This window comes from Augochlora pura, chromosome 7, assembly GCF_028453695.1.
Source record: "Augochlora pura isolate Apur16 chromosome 7, APUR_v2.2.1, whole genome shotgun sequence".
In the NCBI taxonomy this organism is placed as follows: Eukaryota; Metazoa; Arthropoda; class Insecta; order Hymenoptera; family Halictidae; genus Augochlora; species Augochlora pura.
Genome location: NC_135778.1, coordinates 38,210,382 through 38,226,957, shown reverse-complemented (window position 1 = coordinate 38,226,957; position 16,576 = coordinate 38,210,382). Strand labels below are relative to the sequence as shown.

At 43.6% G+C, this 16,576-nt stretch overlaps 2 protein-coding genes across 2 annotated transcripts in view; both read right to left on the bottom strand.

Moving 5' to 3' along the window:
* Positions 1–16,576, bottom strand: part of LOC144473355 (uncharacterized) — a 175,760-nt gene that overhangs the window by 9,591 nt on the left and 149,593 nt on the right. The gene's annotated exons all lie outside the window — the stretch shown is intronic.
* LOC144473358 (uncharacterized) lies at positions 10,616–15,594 on the bottom strand. The gene is made up of 2 exons (XM_078187164.1): positions 15,400–15,594; positions 10,616–15,133 (listed from the first exon to the last, which is right to left on the bottom strand). Exons 1-2 carry the CDS (start codon positions 15,410–15,412, stop codon positions 14,688–14,690), a joined length of 459 nt encoding a protein of 152 aa, XP_078043290.1. The 5' UTR covers positions 15,413–15,594; the 3' UTR covers positions 10,616–14,687.

The window sequence follows — 16,576 nt, the reverse complement described above, 5'->3', positions numbered from 1 at the left end:
AGAGTAAAAGAGAGAGATAGAGAGAGAGTCGGCGGTCGGCGGGTCGGCTTGCTCGGCATTCGTCTTTGATCGGCTGTCGTAGATAATGCCCTCGTCTCTCAGCCGTGCTTTTTTCGCATATGTTTCAACAAGTTACACCGTAGCTTGGTCCTCTTCGGACAGTACGGGCACAGATATTTCGGCGGCTGGCCGCACTCCTCCCGTATGTGTCTGGTCAACGAGCTGTAATACATGTACACGTTCCCGCAGGCCTTGCACGTGTGCAACTGACTTCCGGTCAGACAACCTGAAAAAAGAAACGACAGGGCTCGGTTAATGGGAGATCCGGTGTCTCCGGTCGTGTTCGTTAATTTGTCGCTCGATACCTTCGGGCTTTTAGCATGATACATGGACATTGGTGGGGGGCGGGTTAAACTTCTGCGGTTAGGCGGCACAGCTCGACAAGGACAAGTGTGTCACGATTAGTGTTAAACCGAACACGCGTGGACGCGGTTGAAGGTATCGTGTCCGTGGAAAGAGGAGAGAGAAACATCGAATAATAATTTTTCTGTGCAATGTTCACCGACTCAAAGTACGACGTTCGATTATGGAAACGAAATCACATTTTTTCCGACGTTAATCCGCAAAAAGACACGAAGCAAAGAAATTCGGACGTTAGTTACTGGGCGCTTCCACGAAGAATAACAGAACGAATCTGAAGCGAGTCCGCCGAACTCGATCAACTTTCCGCCCTCGAAACATTGGTTAAAATTCGTCAAATTTCCACGCGTGCTCCCAAGAAAGAGACACTGCGATCTGACGTCACGTAACACGCACGGCTCTCCGGTATTAGTAGATCTCCGTAATCGACGTGCACGGTGTCGTTCCATTCGTCGCTGCACGAACAGAGAGAAGTGAATTCAGGACTGCGATTAGTTCAACTCCCGGGCGCTCATGCAGTCGTTAGTGTTGCACATTGATTTGCGTCGCCGCCTCCGTGAAATGCTGGTCGGAGAGACAATAGGAAGACACGGGCTGTGGTTCGGCATTGGTAAACGTTTCGTCGATTTTCACTTTATTTAAAGCTGACAGCTCGAGAGACACGTGCCTGTGATACATTCGTTTCGAACAAAACGATCACCGGAGGGGGTGGGGGGTGGGTGCTGCCTCCCTCCCCGTGACACGCGCGGCTGCGCTTCTGGACGAGCATTGGAAAAATAAAGTCTGATATAGATCAATCTCTGCATCTTTTATGTACACACCGATCCATTCGCGCGCGCGAGATGCTCGCGAAACGTTTCCGGTTGCCGCGGAAGCTCGTTCCATCCGGCGAGAACGAAAGCGAACGAAACGGAACCGTTAACAACGCGCCGCGTTTCGTTTCTCGCCGATGGGCAACGAGGCTGCGGGGCTAGCCAAGGAGCAACCGTCTTCGTCGCAGGATGCGTCGAAAATGGCGAACGAAATTTCGTTGACGAGACTCCGTTTTCGTGTCGAAGCGGCGCATCTGACGTTTCCGCTTAAAAGATTAATTCTTTCGTGCATCGTTCTCACTATTTTCTACTCGAAATTAATTCTCTCGTAGATCATGCTCATCTTTTTGTTCGAACCTTTGATCTCGATTTTTTTAAATTGAACATTTAATTTGAAGAAAAGTAATAAAACCTGCAAGAAAATAAATTAGCGAAAGGATTAATTTGGGATGCAAAGAGGGGAACAATGATAAAACTGCTTTGCGAAAGAATTAATTTACAGTAGAATATTACGAATATTCTACGAACCGATTAGAGTGCAAAATGGCGAGTACAGTCGCCAAAAGGATTAATTTTCTATGCGGAACGCAGCCGATCGGCGCGTTTTCAAACTTTCCGAAATTCGGAGCTCCGTTTCAACGAACATTCGTTCCACGCTATCGACGCATCGTTCGAGGGAATCTCAGCTCCGATCGTTTCGTCGACCATCGTCCGAGCCTACGTTCTTTACAATCGCAAAACAGCGCGCGGCAGGTATTTCGACGAGTTTCGCGCGAGAAAGCCGGATATATCGTTATCCGAAGTTAGATCTTCGTCGCGCAGCCGTGCTCCTTCTTCAAATGGTTCAGCAGGTTGAACTTCATTGGCATGACACTGTAGCAGAATGGGCACGTGTACAAGATCCTGCCGCACTCCTCGCGCACGTGCCGGTTCAGCGCCATTCTCGACCTGTACGTTTTCTTGCACTCGCAGCACACGTGGAAACCTGTAATTTGAGGAAGAAAGCCGTCTTTAAATACGAAGCACCGCCGCGGTCGCGCTAATCACGAACAAGAAGCGCTCTCGCCCCACAAAAGCATCAGCGCAAAGCATACTATTTGCTCGGGTTTTTTTTTTGTTTCGCTATCCTCGCGTCCTCGACAGCGTCGAGAATAATTCGTCGGGGAGGGACCACGAGGGTACTCGTGAATCGCGTCGGTGATCGTCTGAAACATTAGGAGAGACTGGGGTGAGTTGGTGCACGAGCTAAGTTGACGTAGGAGATGAGCTGATGCCACGAGATGAGTTGATGCACCAGCTAGATTGGTACACGGGGAGCTAAGTTGATAAGGAGCTAAGTTGATACGAGAGATAAGTTGACATAGGAGCTAAGTTGATGCACCAGCTAAATTGGTACACGGGGAGCCAAGTTGACACCTGAGCTAAGTTGATATAGGAGCTAAGATGATGCACCAGCTAAATTGGTACACGGGGAGCTAAGTTGCTAAGGAGCTAAGTTGATGCCTGAGCTAAGTTAAAACTCGAGTTAAATTAATACAATAGAATTCTCAATACATACAGTATAGCTCAATGAGCAATAAACCTTCGAATCTCATTAATTAACTATTTCATTAATATTTATACGCGAATCCTAGCAGTTGCTATATTCAATTTTTCACCTTCTTCTAATTCAAACTGAAAGGGCCATCGATTAGTCTGGAGATTTAGATCAGAATTTTATGCAAAATTTAAATACTATATTATTATATTATACGTCAATGACAAGACATAGAAATCAAGTAACAATTTCGTTCTTTTTTTTTTTTTAGTCATCTTAATAGATCAAAAATAAATACATGGATGCTTGAAAAGTGTTTTGAGTTTTTATACTATTTTAAATTGTAATTAATTATTTTTATAAAAAATGTACAAAATCTCCAGTCTGTGTTAATCTATCTTAATTTTCTTTGAACGATTTTAGGTGTTTTTTTATTACCTCCACATTTTTGTTGGAAATATTTTTACACTTATATAATATTTTTGCAATATTTTTACAATACCAAAAGTAATAATTATGACAAAATATTTTTACGAAAAGATCGTCGATTGAAACCTGACCTTTATTCGCATAAAATGCTATTGGTGACCAAAAAACCGTTTTAAACAAAATTTAATGAATCACTTGAAATTTTATTCATTTGAATAATATTAATTATAGTCTCTGCAATGATTTTCTGCGGGGCAGATTGATACTTTTCCTTTGTGACGTGTTAACATACTAGAATATCATACACAATGAAACGACGAAATGGAATAAGAAATATATATATATATATATATAAAAAATATATAAAAGAATAAAAGAGCACCGAATAAACTGCAAATGTTTTTAACATCGGCTAAACGTGCAATAAGGAATACTGTTGATAAAAAAGATCAAAGCCAATTAACAGTAACGATAAAAAGCACGAGGAGCACATTTAATTAAACGAACTAATAACAATTCATTTACCATACAAAGATGTGTCGAAATAAGAAAATTAAAATATTCTGCGTGTCGTTCGTCTTCTATGTTACTTAATTCCAAATAAAATAGTTTCATCTACGCACATGTATAACGAGATCACAATTGCATCGCAACAAATATAAATTAAATAACATATTTAAACGAATAAATACAGTTGTTATAAATCTGATAGAGGCGTTTCGAATGAGTATATCAAACAAAGGCAATATTAACTTGCCCCGCAGCGGGGCACATTGACAATTGGGAAGCATTTTATCATTTCTGTTACATGTATTTTCCCAAATCAATACATGACAATATATGAAAAGAGGAAGAGGTAGATTATATATAATATTATATAGTATAAAATAAATGAAAAAGTGGAAAATCTATCAACTTACCCCGATCTCCCCTAAATAAGGAAACGAATTCCCCTGATTCGATATTATAGTTTCTCTTCCTCACGAAACGAACACTGGTGTGTGTGTGCGTATCACACGTACACAAGAAACAGTAATAAAAAATGTGAAGAAGACTATTGATGCTCGTGAGTTTTACTCGATTATATTACCGGCCGGAAACTTCCCCTGGATCAATGAAAAAGTAACCTCGAAGAGGCTGGAATGCTCGATACAAGTTTAACCCTTTCCAGTCGGAGCCACTTTTAACTGGAAATCCAAAATATTTTTCTAGATTTACAATGTTTCCATTTTTATATAACCTGGAGCATTTTATACATCATAAAATTGAATTTTACGACTTATGCAACAAAGAATAGCTCTTAACCATTTTTTAAAATGCAAGTAAAATTGATATTAGCTCTTTAAACACGTGTTCCCACTTCCGAATAAATATCTATGGCGTGCGTCTTCGAAAATGCAGATAATAATTATCGAATAATAATTGCTAGCCAGTAGCAACTATGCATATCGACGACAGTGGCTTCAAATAAACGATGCACACCCCTAAGTTTAACTTTCAATTAGATCAGCGGCTAGAGAATCGATAACTACGACGACAATCCTAACAAAAATGTTAATCATCAGGAACAATAGAAACATTGTCTTAAAAGTACAAATTCCCAGTTAATGCTAAACAAAGGGTATAACGAACAACAGTTGGATTCGTCTCGCAAATGATGGTCCAAGCTGCGCAACCATAAGGCTTCTTTCCGCGCGCAAAAAGGTCTGCTTTTTCTGAAACAGGTGAAATCGATTGTTAATTATTAACGGAATCGAGAATATGCACTTTCGAGCTCGCGTTCGGCGATCCTCTTGCGTGCACAGGCGATTACAAAGAAAACGATCGTGTTACCCTTCTTTCTCCTCGTTTCCGCATTGAGACCGGTCGTCGAAGTGTTTTCGACACCCGCGCCCAGAAAATAACTGGCACACACCGATTTTCGTTTGCAAATACTCTTGCACTGTTTCCTTTATTTTTTTTTTTTTTTTTGGCATTACGAAAATACATGCATTTTACCAGAGTATTAGGGATTACGTGATAAGTCTCGACGACGCCTACCTCTGTGTTCGCCACATCTTAATGTCTAAACGATAAAATCAGTCGTACGTTCCGGTGAACTGATCTTTCTGGTTGGACACGATTCAATGGAACGCATTCTCCAACTGTTTAGTTATTAATCTTTGCAGCTTATTTAGTGCCGTTCGAAGTTTCAGCAAACGTGCTTTCACCAGTTTATGATCGCAGGTGTAACGGGAAAGGTGCATTTGAGAGTTCTCTTATAAGAAAAAAAAAACAGTACAAATAAACTGGTTACGAATAAAATCTCAATCGATCGATATAATAATTAGCAATCCGATACGTAAAATAATATATTTCTATTTCATCGAGTCTATTAAAAAAATGAGATACTAAATCTGATATTTCCCGATTTTTTCTATGGCATTTTCTCATCGAATCTGTCGAGGTGAATTATCAAATTATTATGAATTAATTATTTAGTTTATGGAACACAATCCTTTAGTGATCTCGTTTACGCTAATCTTTCCCCCTTCTGGAATCATTCCACTGAAATTGCATAGGACATTCTAAAATCAAGTCCAACTATTTTTAATATCATTTACAATTTCGAATTATTTACGATTAATTTTTCTTTTGAACACCGTGTTGCTACATCCTCGTTTAAAAATGCTGAAAAATATTGGAAAATACAAAGCAACATTATTCCAAATTCTTCGAAGCAAATACTGACTCTGCTTGGTATCGTCGATATTAATCGAGTGATAAAAATGTTGCTTGGTAGAATAAATAATCGACGAAACTTCAACCGCTACCTAAACCGCTATTCGAGTCGTGCGTCGAATTACATCGATTATCAAATACGAACACAATGAAATGAAAAAAGCATTGAACAAACGTGTTCGAGAAGCCTACGCGGCGTCACAAGTTATAATTATCTATTCAGGAGAATTCGAATGTTCGCTGAACGAAAAGGTGAGACAAGAATGTGTGCCATGAAAATCAGATTCGAAAGTCAGTCCTGCGTTTCGATGTTCGAGAACAGTGACACCTCTATACATGGTTAAGAGTATCGAACGCGATGCGTTAATAATTAATCGATTGCAACGACAGATTGTAATGACAGATTGTAATGACAACTATTATCTACCCTGAGCTTGACGACCGAGGCCCTCTCTGACCGGACGAAGCACAGTTTGCTTATGCCGGTCGATGTTAAAGCAGCGGTGAACCACCGCGAAGGGCAACGCTGCATCCGGAAACTGTAGCGAACGAGCCAGAAAAAAACCCTTCCTTCACCACTCTAGGATCACTAGGAAGGAAAGCCGTCCTTGCGGAGGTAGCCCACTTAGCCGACCCGCCCCCAATCCGGCGCCCAGCGTCCGTAGACCAGAGACCGGGCGAACTGCCTGGGGGCGTGTCGTTTCCAGCGGGGGCCACGGGGAGGCGGGGCTACCAGCTTACGCTCGACTTCTTACATGATCTCTCCAGATTGTAATGACAGTGTTGATCACGCATCTCGAACTACTATGGAAGCATCACTTTAATTGAACAGTCGAAACCTAGCTTCGCTAGCTCTAACGCGTCGCCGATCGTGTCCGCGATAATATAATTTCTCACCTGTTCTATCTAACAATCGTTAAGGCGTTCATCGTGCCAACCAAATATTTATACGAGATACAGTTTTGCAGTCGTTGCTAATAACGGCGTCGGGAGCAGGCTGTGTCCTTAAATTGAAGAAATCACTCCAAATTGAGAAAGTTGCGCTACGCCACGGTGTAAGAGAGAGGGGTGGGGGTCAACCGACCATGGTTACACCGCAAAATGTCCGTGAAAGCATACCTAAAAAAAAATGTTAATAAAACACCGGCGCTCACCGATATATTTCTCTATTAAATTATGTTTGTTGAGAATGGTTATGTTATATAACTACTACCGCACACGTGTACATATCGGAAGCAAACCTTCAACCCTTTACGCTCGAATGGAGACAATGAAAATTGTTACACCATCTCCAAAATAATTTTGACATTATTAACCCATTTGCATTACAAAGAAAAGTCAAAAATAATCGTTCTTATCGCCAAATTTTTCTTTACTGTATTTAAATTTTAATTACAGGACTGGTATAAATAATATGCGCTTTGGTGATAAATGCCTAAGTAAATGGGGTTAAAGACCTTTCTAATTAAAAGACTAATAAACGCGCAACAATTTTACTAGTCACAAGATTTAATTTCATATGCGTAAATTGTACTAGACTGTACTAGATACTAATCTGTACTAGAGTCATATAAAATGGGATTATATTATAACTATTTTGGATCTGGGCTTGAAATGGTTTCGAGCGCAAAGAGTTAAGATCACAGAGGTGGGGATGAAGACGTTCCACCTCTCTTTCTTGCACCGTGAAAAGATCGCGAAAGATCAAAAGCTGGTTCGATGGAACAACGTGAACCGGAAGAACACAGTCTACACCTGAAAGCTTCGCCGGTAACGACTGCATAGGTACACCGAGCACTAGAGATTAGAAGAGAGAGGATGCCACAGGTTAGATCAGTGAAACAGTGCAGAGAAAGGGAAACCGTTCGTCGTCTAAGCCGAGACAGATTAATAAGGCGACAGCTAAAATATTCCGCGGACATCGGTTACCATTTAGTGACATAACCTTGCCATTTTACTGACATAACCTCGCCATTTAGTGACATAACCTTGCCATTTTACTGACATAACCTCGCCATTTAGTGATATAACCTTGCCATTTTACTGACATAACCTAGCCATCTACAACTTTTGCGAACCACCGCGCCCGAGCTCTTCGAAGCTCGAGTAGACGGCGCAGGCTAAACTTTTGCGGACCGAGTCGTCCCTTTGTCTGCGAAGAGATCGCTTGCACCCGAAGCTTCTGTTTTGCGCAAGAGGCCTCTAGTGCTCGGTTTTGTCTGGCGAATCGGAGCAGATGGTTTTCGAAAAGGGAAGGCGAAGGAAAAGCGAAGACTTGTTGACAACGAAGAGCAAGTAGAACGATAAACTTGGATAGAGGGACGATGGCGGAAGGTTACAGGACTATGGAACAAGGCTTCTCAATATTTAGCACTTCGCGCGCTAGCGCGGCTTCCTCCGAGTGCGAGGACCCTAAAGCTAAATGAACGCGGCAATGCAAGCTTCCCGTGTTCCCCTCCTTCGCTATTTTAGAGAATTAAAAATTACGGATGGGCATTGTTATACACCGGGTTGCAGCGATCGAGAAGTCTCGCGATTCTGTCCACCCGACTACGCTTAAAAACCATCCGCTCCGCTTGATCAGGCCACAATCTATAAGACGCCGGAGGCTGTGCGGGAACCTTAAGTCTCCGATTAGATACAGATTATTGTCCAACGGCGAATAGGCTGGCGCTTTCCGGGCATGCAGCGGTCCCAAGGGACGCTCGGAAAAAACGGATCTCCGCCGATTTCACCGGGTCTGTTCGTCGCGTTCCCCGTGGCCAGGTCTCTTCGTCAGCTTCGCGCGCGCGCGCGCGCGCGAGAGAGAGAAAGAGAGAGAGAGACACCCCGGGTCGAGCGTGTAGAATAGGCACGACGGCGGCTCCGGCGCGCGTTTTAAGGCAATTGGATGGCGCGGTCCGGCGGTGTCCGGGTTCACGTGTTCGACGACGTCACCTTGAAGTGTTGCTCGGCCTGGTGTGCGTGCAGAATGAACGCCTTGAACGCGGCGAACGGGCAGAGCGGGCACTTGAATTGCGGCGGTTCGCACTTGTGCTTCAGATAGTTGCTCCACATCTTGTAGAACTTGCTGCACTTTGTACACGTGTAGCCGAGAACCTGGTCGCCCATGTACATCTTCCGGTAGGCTGAAAACAGAGGGACCAAGTTAGAGAGAGAGGTGAAACGAGAGGAGAGGTGAAACGAGAGGAGGAAGAATCACGGAGGCGCGGGGTACTCCTTGAATCAGCGAAAAGCGGGTCCCGGCCACACGGAACCCCCTTCGTCGGCGCTTTTCGATTAGAGTCAGTAAGCAGTTTCTCTTTTTTTTTTTTAGGCCGACGCCTTTTGTCCGGGATCGATAAAGAGGGGGATCGGAGGATCTAGGGCGGAGAGGCTGCGACGACGTTTTTCGAGGTATGCGCTCGTCCGTCGGCGCGATCGCGACGGTGAGGTGAATAGTAGGTTCGAAGTATTTTCGGAGGATTCGACGAGGTTCTCTCGTTCCGCGGTTTCCTGAATACGTTCTTCGCTCCGAGCGAGCTTTGTTCTTTTTTGTGACACGAATACGAGACGGGACTATCGCTACAAATACATTTTTATTTCGACAGGCATATTATACATCGTTTTTCGGGAATACTAACACAGTCGGTCCCCGCAAGCGGGATGAATACTTGTCCGCAAGTGCGACACTTGTCGGTAGTATCTCGTTAAATGCATCGGAAGAAATCTTTCGTTCGCTCGTGCGAGAAGACCGGCCGACGGTATCTGTGCAACGAAAGAGAAACACGTGGCACGAAACTCTGCGGTTCGGCGAACGCAAATTGGTTCTTTCTTTTATCACAGGCACCCAGCAGAGGCGGCCTCGAGACTGCGTCGAAAAGGCTCGCCCAGATGTCTTATTTTCCACGCAGATCTCCACGTTTGTTCGCGTGCTGCTCCGGCGAAACCAAAAGACAGAAATGATATTCCTGCACGGTTGGCGTTCTTAAAAGTACTTTCACTAAACGCCCGAGGCGGCAGTCTTCCTCGGAGATTCTAAAATACGCGCTAAAATTATAAATACACAATTTATAACAAATAAATTAATAGCTTAATTAATCTTCAATTCGCAAAGCTGTTTCTCGTAGAAACACGTGCCCGTATTAGCGTCCCCGTCATGGGACACGAATTAATGTTCCTTTATTCATCCACAATGCAACGTATTACAACATCGCTTCGTACGTTGACAATATAATAATTTAATAACAACTATGTTCAACACAGATTCGCCGCGACGAGAAAAGTTTCTCCGATTCCAATGGAAGAATGCCACCTCGAGCCCTTCGGCGTCGCGTATCACTGGAAAATGGTCCACGTAAATGATCGCTCCCTTTTATCGGACCGATCAATTGTGTATATTGCTGTGATGCCGCCTTTTATGGTTCTCTATGCACCATTTGTGCGGGCTCTGGTACGGGCACGCCTCGCAGGCCAGCTTCGGCTTGGCGTTCACGCACTCGTACTTCCGGTGCCGCCACAGCGATCTGTACACCGCGTACGCTTTACCGCAGTCGACGCAAACGTAACCCCTTTCCCGTGGGTCGGTCGATCCGCGTTGCGGTTCGTGTTGCTGTTGCCGTTCGTCGTTCGTTCTTCGATTGTTTCTGCTGGCCGGATCGTACATGTAGACGGTCTTGTAAGGCCATAACATTGCTGAAACAACAACATCGAGCTCGGTTAATAGGAGTAGTGGTCGGACGGACGGCGAGGACGGTTCGCGTCTTTCCCCAGTTTTTTGGACACATACGGCATATATGACACGAATGAACAATAGGCGGTTGCTTTTCGCGACGAGGTTCTGATTAGCTCAGAGGATTACCTTTTCCGTCGCCGCGTGCCAATCTGAAAAAAGATCTTGGACGCGTGCCGCGGGACATTGCCACGGCGTCCTCCTGTGCGGTGATCAAGGATCACGTAATCACCTTAATGAAACGTATCGAATCATCTTTATTACGTTCACGAACGGATTACAAAGAACTTGTCGAAACGCAGGTCGAGATCTTCGCAAGAGACGATGTCTACAGGTGCCGTTCCCGCTTTAACGTTCGATCAACCAACGATTCTCGAATCGCTTGCGCTTCGGATCAGCTGTTACAAAATACGCGCGAACGGTGTGCCGTCGATTAGGGGTGTGTTCCTATACGGTGAACTTTGCATCACTTCTCTCTCTCTCTCTCTCTCTCTCGCTCTCTCTTACAACGTCGTTCTCAGACACAAGTGATCTCGTTACGTTGATCACAAACAGAAGACAGAGCACACATCGATCTCTTTCACCTCCGTTACACGCGTCCATCTACGCGGCCACGAAATCCGTACCTGCGGCGAAAGTGTTTACAGAGCGTAATACTGAAATCCTATACGGGGATGCGCTTCTCGACTGTGGAAAATAATCCTAGGTTACGTATACAATCTCTGGGGGAGTATTACAATCGCTTAATCGTTTAATTCGTCGAGTCGAGTAATCGAATCGCAGCTCTCTTACTCTCTTAATTCTCTCTAAATACTAGACGATATCCTGAAACTCTCAAATGTCTCGCTGTCGAAATCATTTTTCAACGCACGCTTTCGACTGTCGGATGTACGGTCCGTTACCTTTTTTCTCTTACGGAAAATGACGGGCTGCGTGAAATAATGTATAAAAAAATATATGATTCTAATGAAAAAAGATGACGTTGAAATCTCCGAAAATTCTCCAGCTGAAAACAAAATTATTGCGGCTCGTTGATTTTTTTCTGAACCGAGTTATTCTTGATCAGAGAGGTTGTCAATGTGTCTCCAAAATGGCGGAGGTGTTCAAGATGGCCTCCTCTCGTTTGGCTTTGTATTTTTGCTAAATTAAGCTTGACACAACTTTGTACGAGGCATCTACGAAAACCTGGGAGCCCTTGCATACCTCGGAGTCTATATTTTTGTTAAGTTTATTCGATTTTATTCGTCTTTTAATAATACGACAATAATAATAATAATCGTGGTGGGAGTTTGATATTGGTGATGGAAAACTTTTGACCTCGGCAAGCTATAAAAATATTATTAATAATAATAAAATTTAATTGAATAACGGGGGGGGTGATCGGTTGAGAGTGTCAAACCTGGGGAATTCGAAGGCAGGTGCCCCATAGAAAATTTAAATGGCCACGAGTGGCATAGACAATCGAGGAAAAATTGTTTAGAACCATAACCTTTCATCCTCACGTTTTCTTAACTTTTACGAGCTTTCGATCGCACAATCACGTGCAAAGAAATATTATACGTCGCGGATATTTAAATACATTTCGAAGAATATTTTCCGATTGAAAATCCTAGTCGCAAGAAATAAAAAATTCGTCAATTTCTTCGAGAAATTTTGTGAAACTTTTTCTCAGGTTTTCCACTTTTTGCAAATAGGATATACAATTAAAAAATTCTCAAAATGATTCTTAAAAAAAATATTTCAATAACCGCGACGTGCGAACAATTTTTTATCCAATTAAAGGGAATAGTTAAGATAGAGGGTAACAAATAATTTTCCTTCGATTATTTATAGAACGACACTCGGTCGCTTAAACTGCCTAAAGGGCAGCTTAGACCTCCCCTTAATTTGCTATACCCGTTCACTAATAGGTACGAACATTTTTTGTACACCGTAGATACTCAATAGTTTATAGAATACCGAATGTAGAATAGCATCTACGAAAAGCTCAAGGTTTTTTAGTATTCAGACACTTGCGCGCGCAGAATCATTGGAGTGTACAGTAGACGTTGGACAATTATTTGCCTCGAGAATTCTAGAAATTTGTTTCTTATCGAGCAACCAATAACAGATCTAGCAATTTATTCGTTCTCCATTTTAAAATATGCATATAGTATATGTAGAAACGGAATCATTGAAATCAAATTTAAGTCTAGTTATAATTACAAGTATATTATAATATAAATATAATATTTCAGAATTTCAATTGCACTTGGAAGGATTTGAATTCCCAAGTGATTTGAAGACAGTTTTTCCTTAGCGAAAATGTTAGTATGACATCGTTGACAAGTTATTAGGAAACTACAGACCAAAAGCGACTGGCGTGGCTACTGTCATCATGGTTCTCAGATAAATAAGTCACCAAAGGAGTGGGGATAGATGGCGCATGTGCTGAGAATCTGTACGCCAACGTGGCGCCTTCACCTTGTGATATTTTAATTCTAAACTATAATTGCGACGCGACGTAGAGACTTTTGGTCGCGATTCGGAATTATAATGTCCACCCGGTAGATACGCCATGCTACTAAGACTCTCCGCGCATGCGTCGCTTATCCCTATTACTTTAAAATCAAGTGTGACTTATTTTTCTGAGAACTCTGACTGTCCAGAGACCACAGCGTGACGTATCCGCTTATGCTCGCCTTCTGATTGGTCCGTGTTTTTGGTTGATAACTTGTTATGTAAACCATAATTAACATTTTCGCTAAGGAAAAAATTATTTCAAATCACCTGGGGATTGCCATTTTAGCTACAAAATGATTAAAGCACAATATAGAGTAAATCAATAACTCAATAAAAATAAATCAATAAATCCTATACGAGAGAAAATGTAAAACTATAATTTTAAAAAATTGAAAAATAAGCGTAAGTCGCGTAAGAGATTAAAGCGAGCGAGTATTAAAATTTCGAGCGGAAGTTGTTTCGTTCTCAGGCAACCACTTTGTCGCAAAGAAGACTTTTATTTACAAAAAAAAATACAATATTCTAAGTTTTATTAGAATATTACTGGAAACTATGATTAATTCTGTAATAGCAGGTTTCTTACGTAAAACTATTATATAGTATTTCCAAAATTGTTTCTATTCGTGAAAAGAAGTTATAGATCAACAAATTGCAAGAAACAATTCTCTTTCTCCAAAACTGATAAGAAAGGGTTTTCAGGTGTCCGCCTCCTGTTGCTTTGGTTGTCAGTCAGATATATTATAAATAAACAGCGGATATGTATAGAAAAGAAAAACCTGACTTCCCTGGTTATAATAAACAAGAGTATAATGAGAGTTTAGTTCCTGTTTTAGTAAGATTAACCTCTTTTAGTCGAGGGCTCCGGACCGGAGCGATCTATCCCCAAACTCGAGGGCTCCGGAGCAGAGCCATCAATCTTCAAGCTCGAGGGCTCCGCTACGGGGACAATGAAGAACTTTTTCATTAATTCTACAAGATATGCCGAATACTATAATATGTAGTATATATATATATATAAGCCGAATGACCAATTACTGTGCCATTGACTTTATCTTTCCACGTAATTAACTATAAACTTAATTACTCTGTACACAAATACAGGATAATCCACAGAATTGTTTCAGCTCATAACTCCGTCATTAATACAAAAATAATCCAAGGGTCTTCTCCCTTGGTTTTTTCCCCATAAATAACGTAGTTACAAACGAAATAAAAGAATAAATAAATGTAATACTTCTTATAAATACTAAGTTAATTATGCTAAAAAGAAATCAAAGGCTCAGTATTTGGTTAGGCCACGGTAACCAGCGCCCACTATCTTATAACATATCTATGCGCAAAGGCAATTAAAATCGGACACCTGAAAATCCTTTTCCGAGAGTTACTGGACCGTGTCAGCTGCATAGAACGCTCGGCGGCTGCTCGTCAATCGTCTACCGCAGTCCAACGATCTGCGAACACCCAAGACACTCGTATAAATTCTTTTCCCTTCAGCGAGAGAATTTCGGGACAATTAATCGCGCTGCGCCGACGTGCTCTCCCTACGCTGCGCCCTCTACTGTGGTTTGCTACTGTCGGCGTCGGGCGCGCAATGGAACGTCTTCATGTGCCTGCGCACGCAGAACGAGTAGTTGCTGCGAAAGTTGCACAGATCGCAGCAGAATTTCAGGACGCCGGTCTCGTGCACGTTGCGCACGTGTCTCTCGACGTTCGCCTTGTACGTGCTCTTGTAAGGGCAGAACGAGCAGGCGAAGTGCGAGCTCCTCGGGTTCATTCTGCATCCGAGCCGCATGTGCTTCCTGAGCAGGTTCTTCAGCGGGAATACCTTCTTGCAGAAGCCGCACATGTGACGTTTGTGGACGACCGAGTAGCCGGGCATCGCGATCGGCGCGCCGCCGTTGTCGTGCGTCGCTACATTAAACTTATCGAGCTGCGGGTGCAGGGGCAGTCCGTCGACGGGGTTGCTGTAGCCCTCGGCGTAGCCCGGCACGTTCCACACACCTGGAACAGATCGAGAGAAGAACGGATGAAGCGAAGTTCGCGGATCGGCGATGACATCGTTCCGCCGGAACGAAAGAACGTATCGAAAGCTACGCGGCGTATCGGATTTCGCTACCGTGTATCGTACCCACGAAAATCGAATCGTGCCGGTCCTTTGAACAACATTTCTTTTTATTAATCGTGTGAACAACAGAGAGGTTGGTCTGCGTTAATCGTAAACGAGCATGGGAAAATAAGGCGGGCGCCCCACCGACGTCACAACTTACGGACAATGTACATCAAGGGTGGTGGGAGAGACACTTTTTGCGTGCGATAACTTAAGGGAGGGATCTACTCGTCGCTGGGCATTGTTTTCACACTGTCACTGTCGGTTTCCAGTCCACGCGCCAGCTTCTTTTCACCGGCGACCTGCCCGCTCGCTCGTCGGCGCAGTCCACGCGATCCACCGTCGCGGTTTCGACGGATCACTAAGCCGGGAACTGCGAGTGCACGTGTCTCATGTGCCTGAACAGAATGTCCTTCCTGCTCGTCCTGTACTCGCATATCCTGCAGCAGAACATCGGCGGCAGGCCGCAGCCCGTGCTCAGGTGACGCTGCAGACTAGCCTTCCAGGTGTAGCCCTTGCCGCACCGCGGACAGATAAAGATCGGCTTGCCGGACTGGTCCGACGCGTCGTCCAACAGATAGCCCAAGTCCGGTCCTAAAAAATCAAAATGCCGCGAGTTAGACGAAGAAATGATCGCTCCGCGTACACGTCCAGCCGGCGGCAGACCTGGAACGAAACGGTGCACTGTACGTGGATGGTGAAAGCTTTAGCTCTTTGCAGATCGCTTGACCCGAGACTTTGGACGGGACCGATGGGGCGGGGGATAGATAACAAGCGACGGAGGCGATGGTGATTCCCGTAGCGCAAAGCCGTCGGCGAAGTCGTCGGACTGGTTCAATTATTTTGGAACTTTGTCAAAGAGATATAGAAAAAGAAAAAGAGATATATATATATATAGAGAGAGAGAGAGACATAGTTTCGGAATGGGAATAAATAGAAGGCGGCTGGTACTAGTCTAAACAGTAATTATACTTTATTATCCCAAAGAAGATGATTTTTCACAGGGGAGGGGGAACGGGTTCGTGGCGACAACAACTAGCCTAAAGGTCTCTGCCGCACCTGGTTAATAAGAGCGTCTTTACATTAGTGTCGGGCTCTGGACATCGTCGTCTCGCAAATTTTGATAATCGTCGTGGCCGTCGAGATGGTATTTATTGCAACTACCATTGCCATCGACTACGCAAAGAAAAACTATAACAGAACGCGCGAGAACGGTTGGTCCGCTTGTAAAGAGAACGATTGCCTGAATCGTGTACGGGGGGGCTCTTTACTCGATTCTCTTCCTGCTTCGTTTTTTTGGGGGGGGGGGGGGGGAGCGGGACAGTTTAACAAGCATA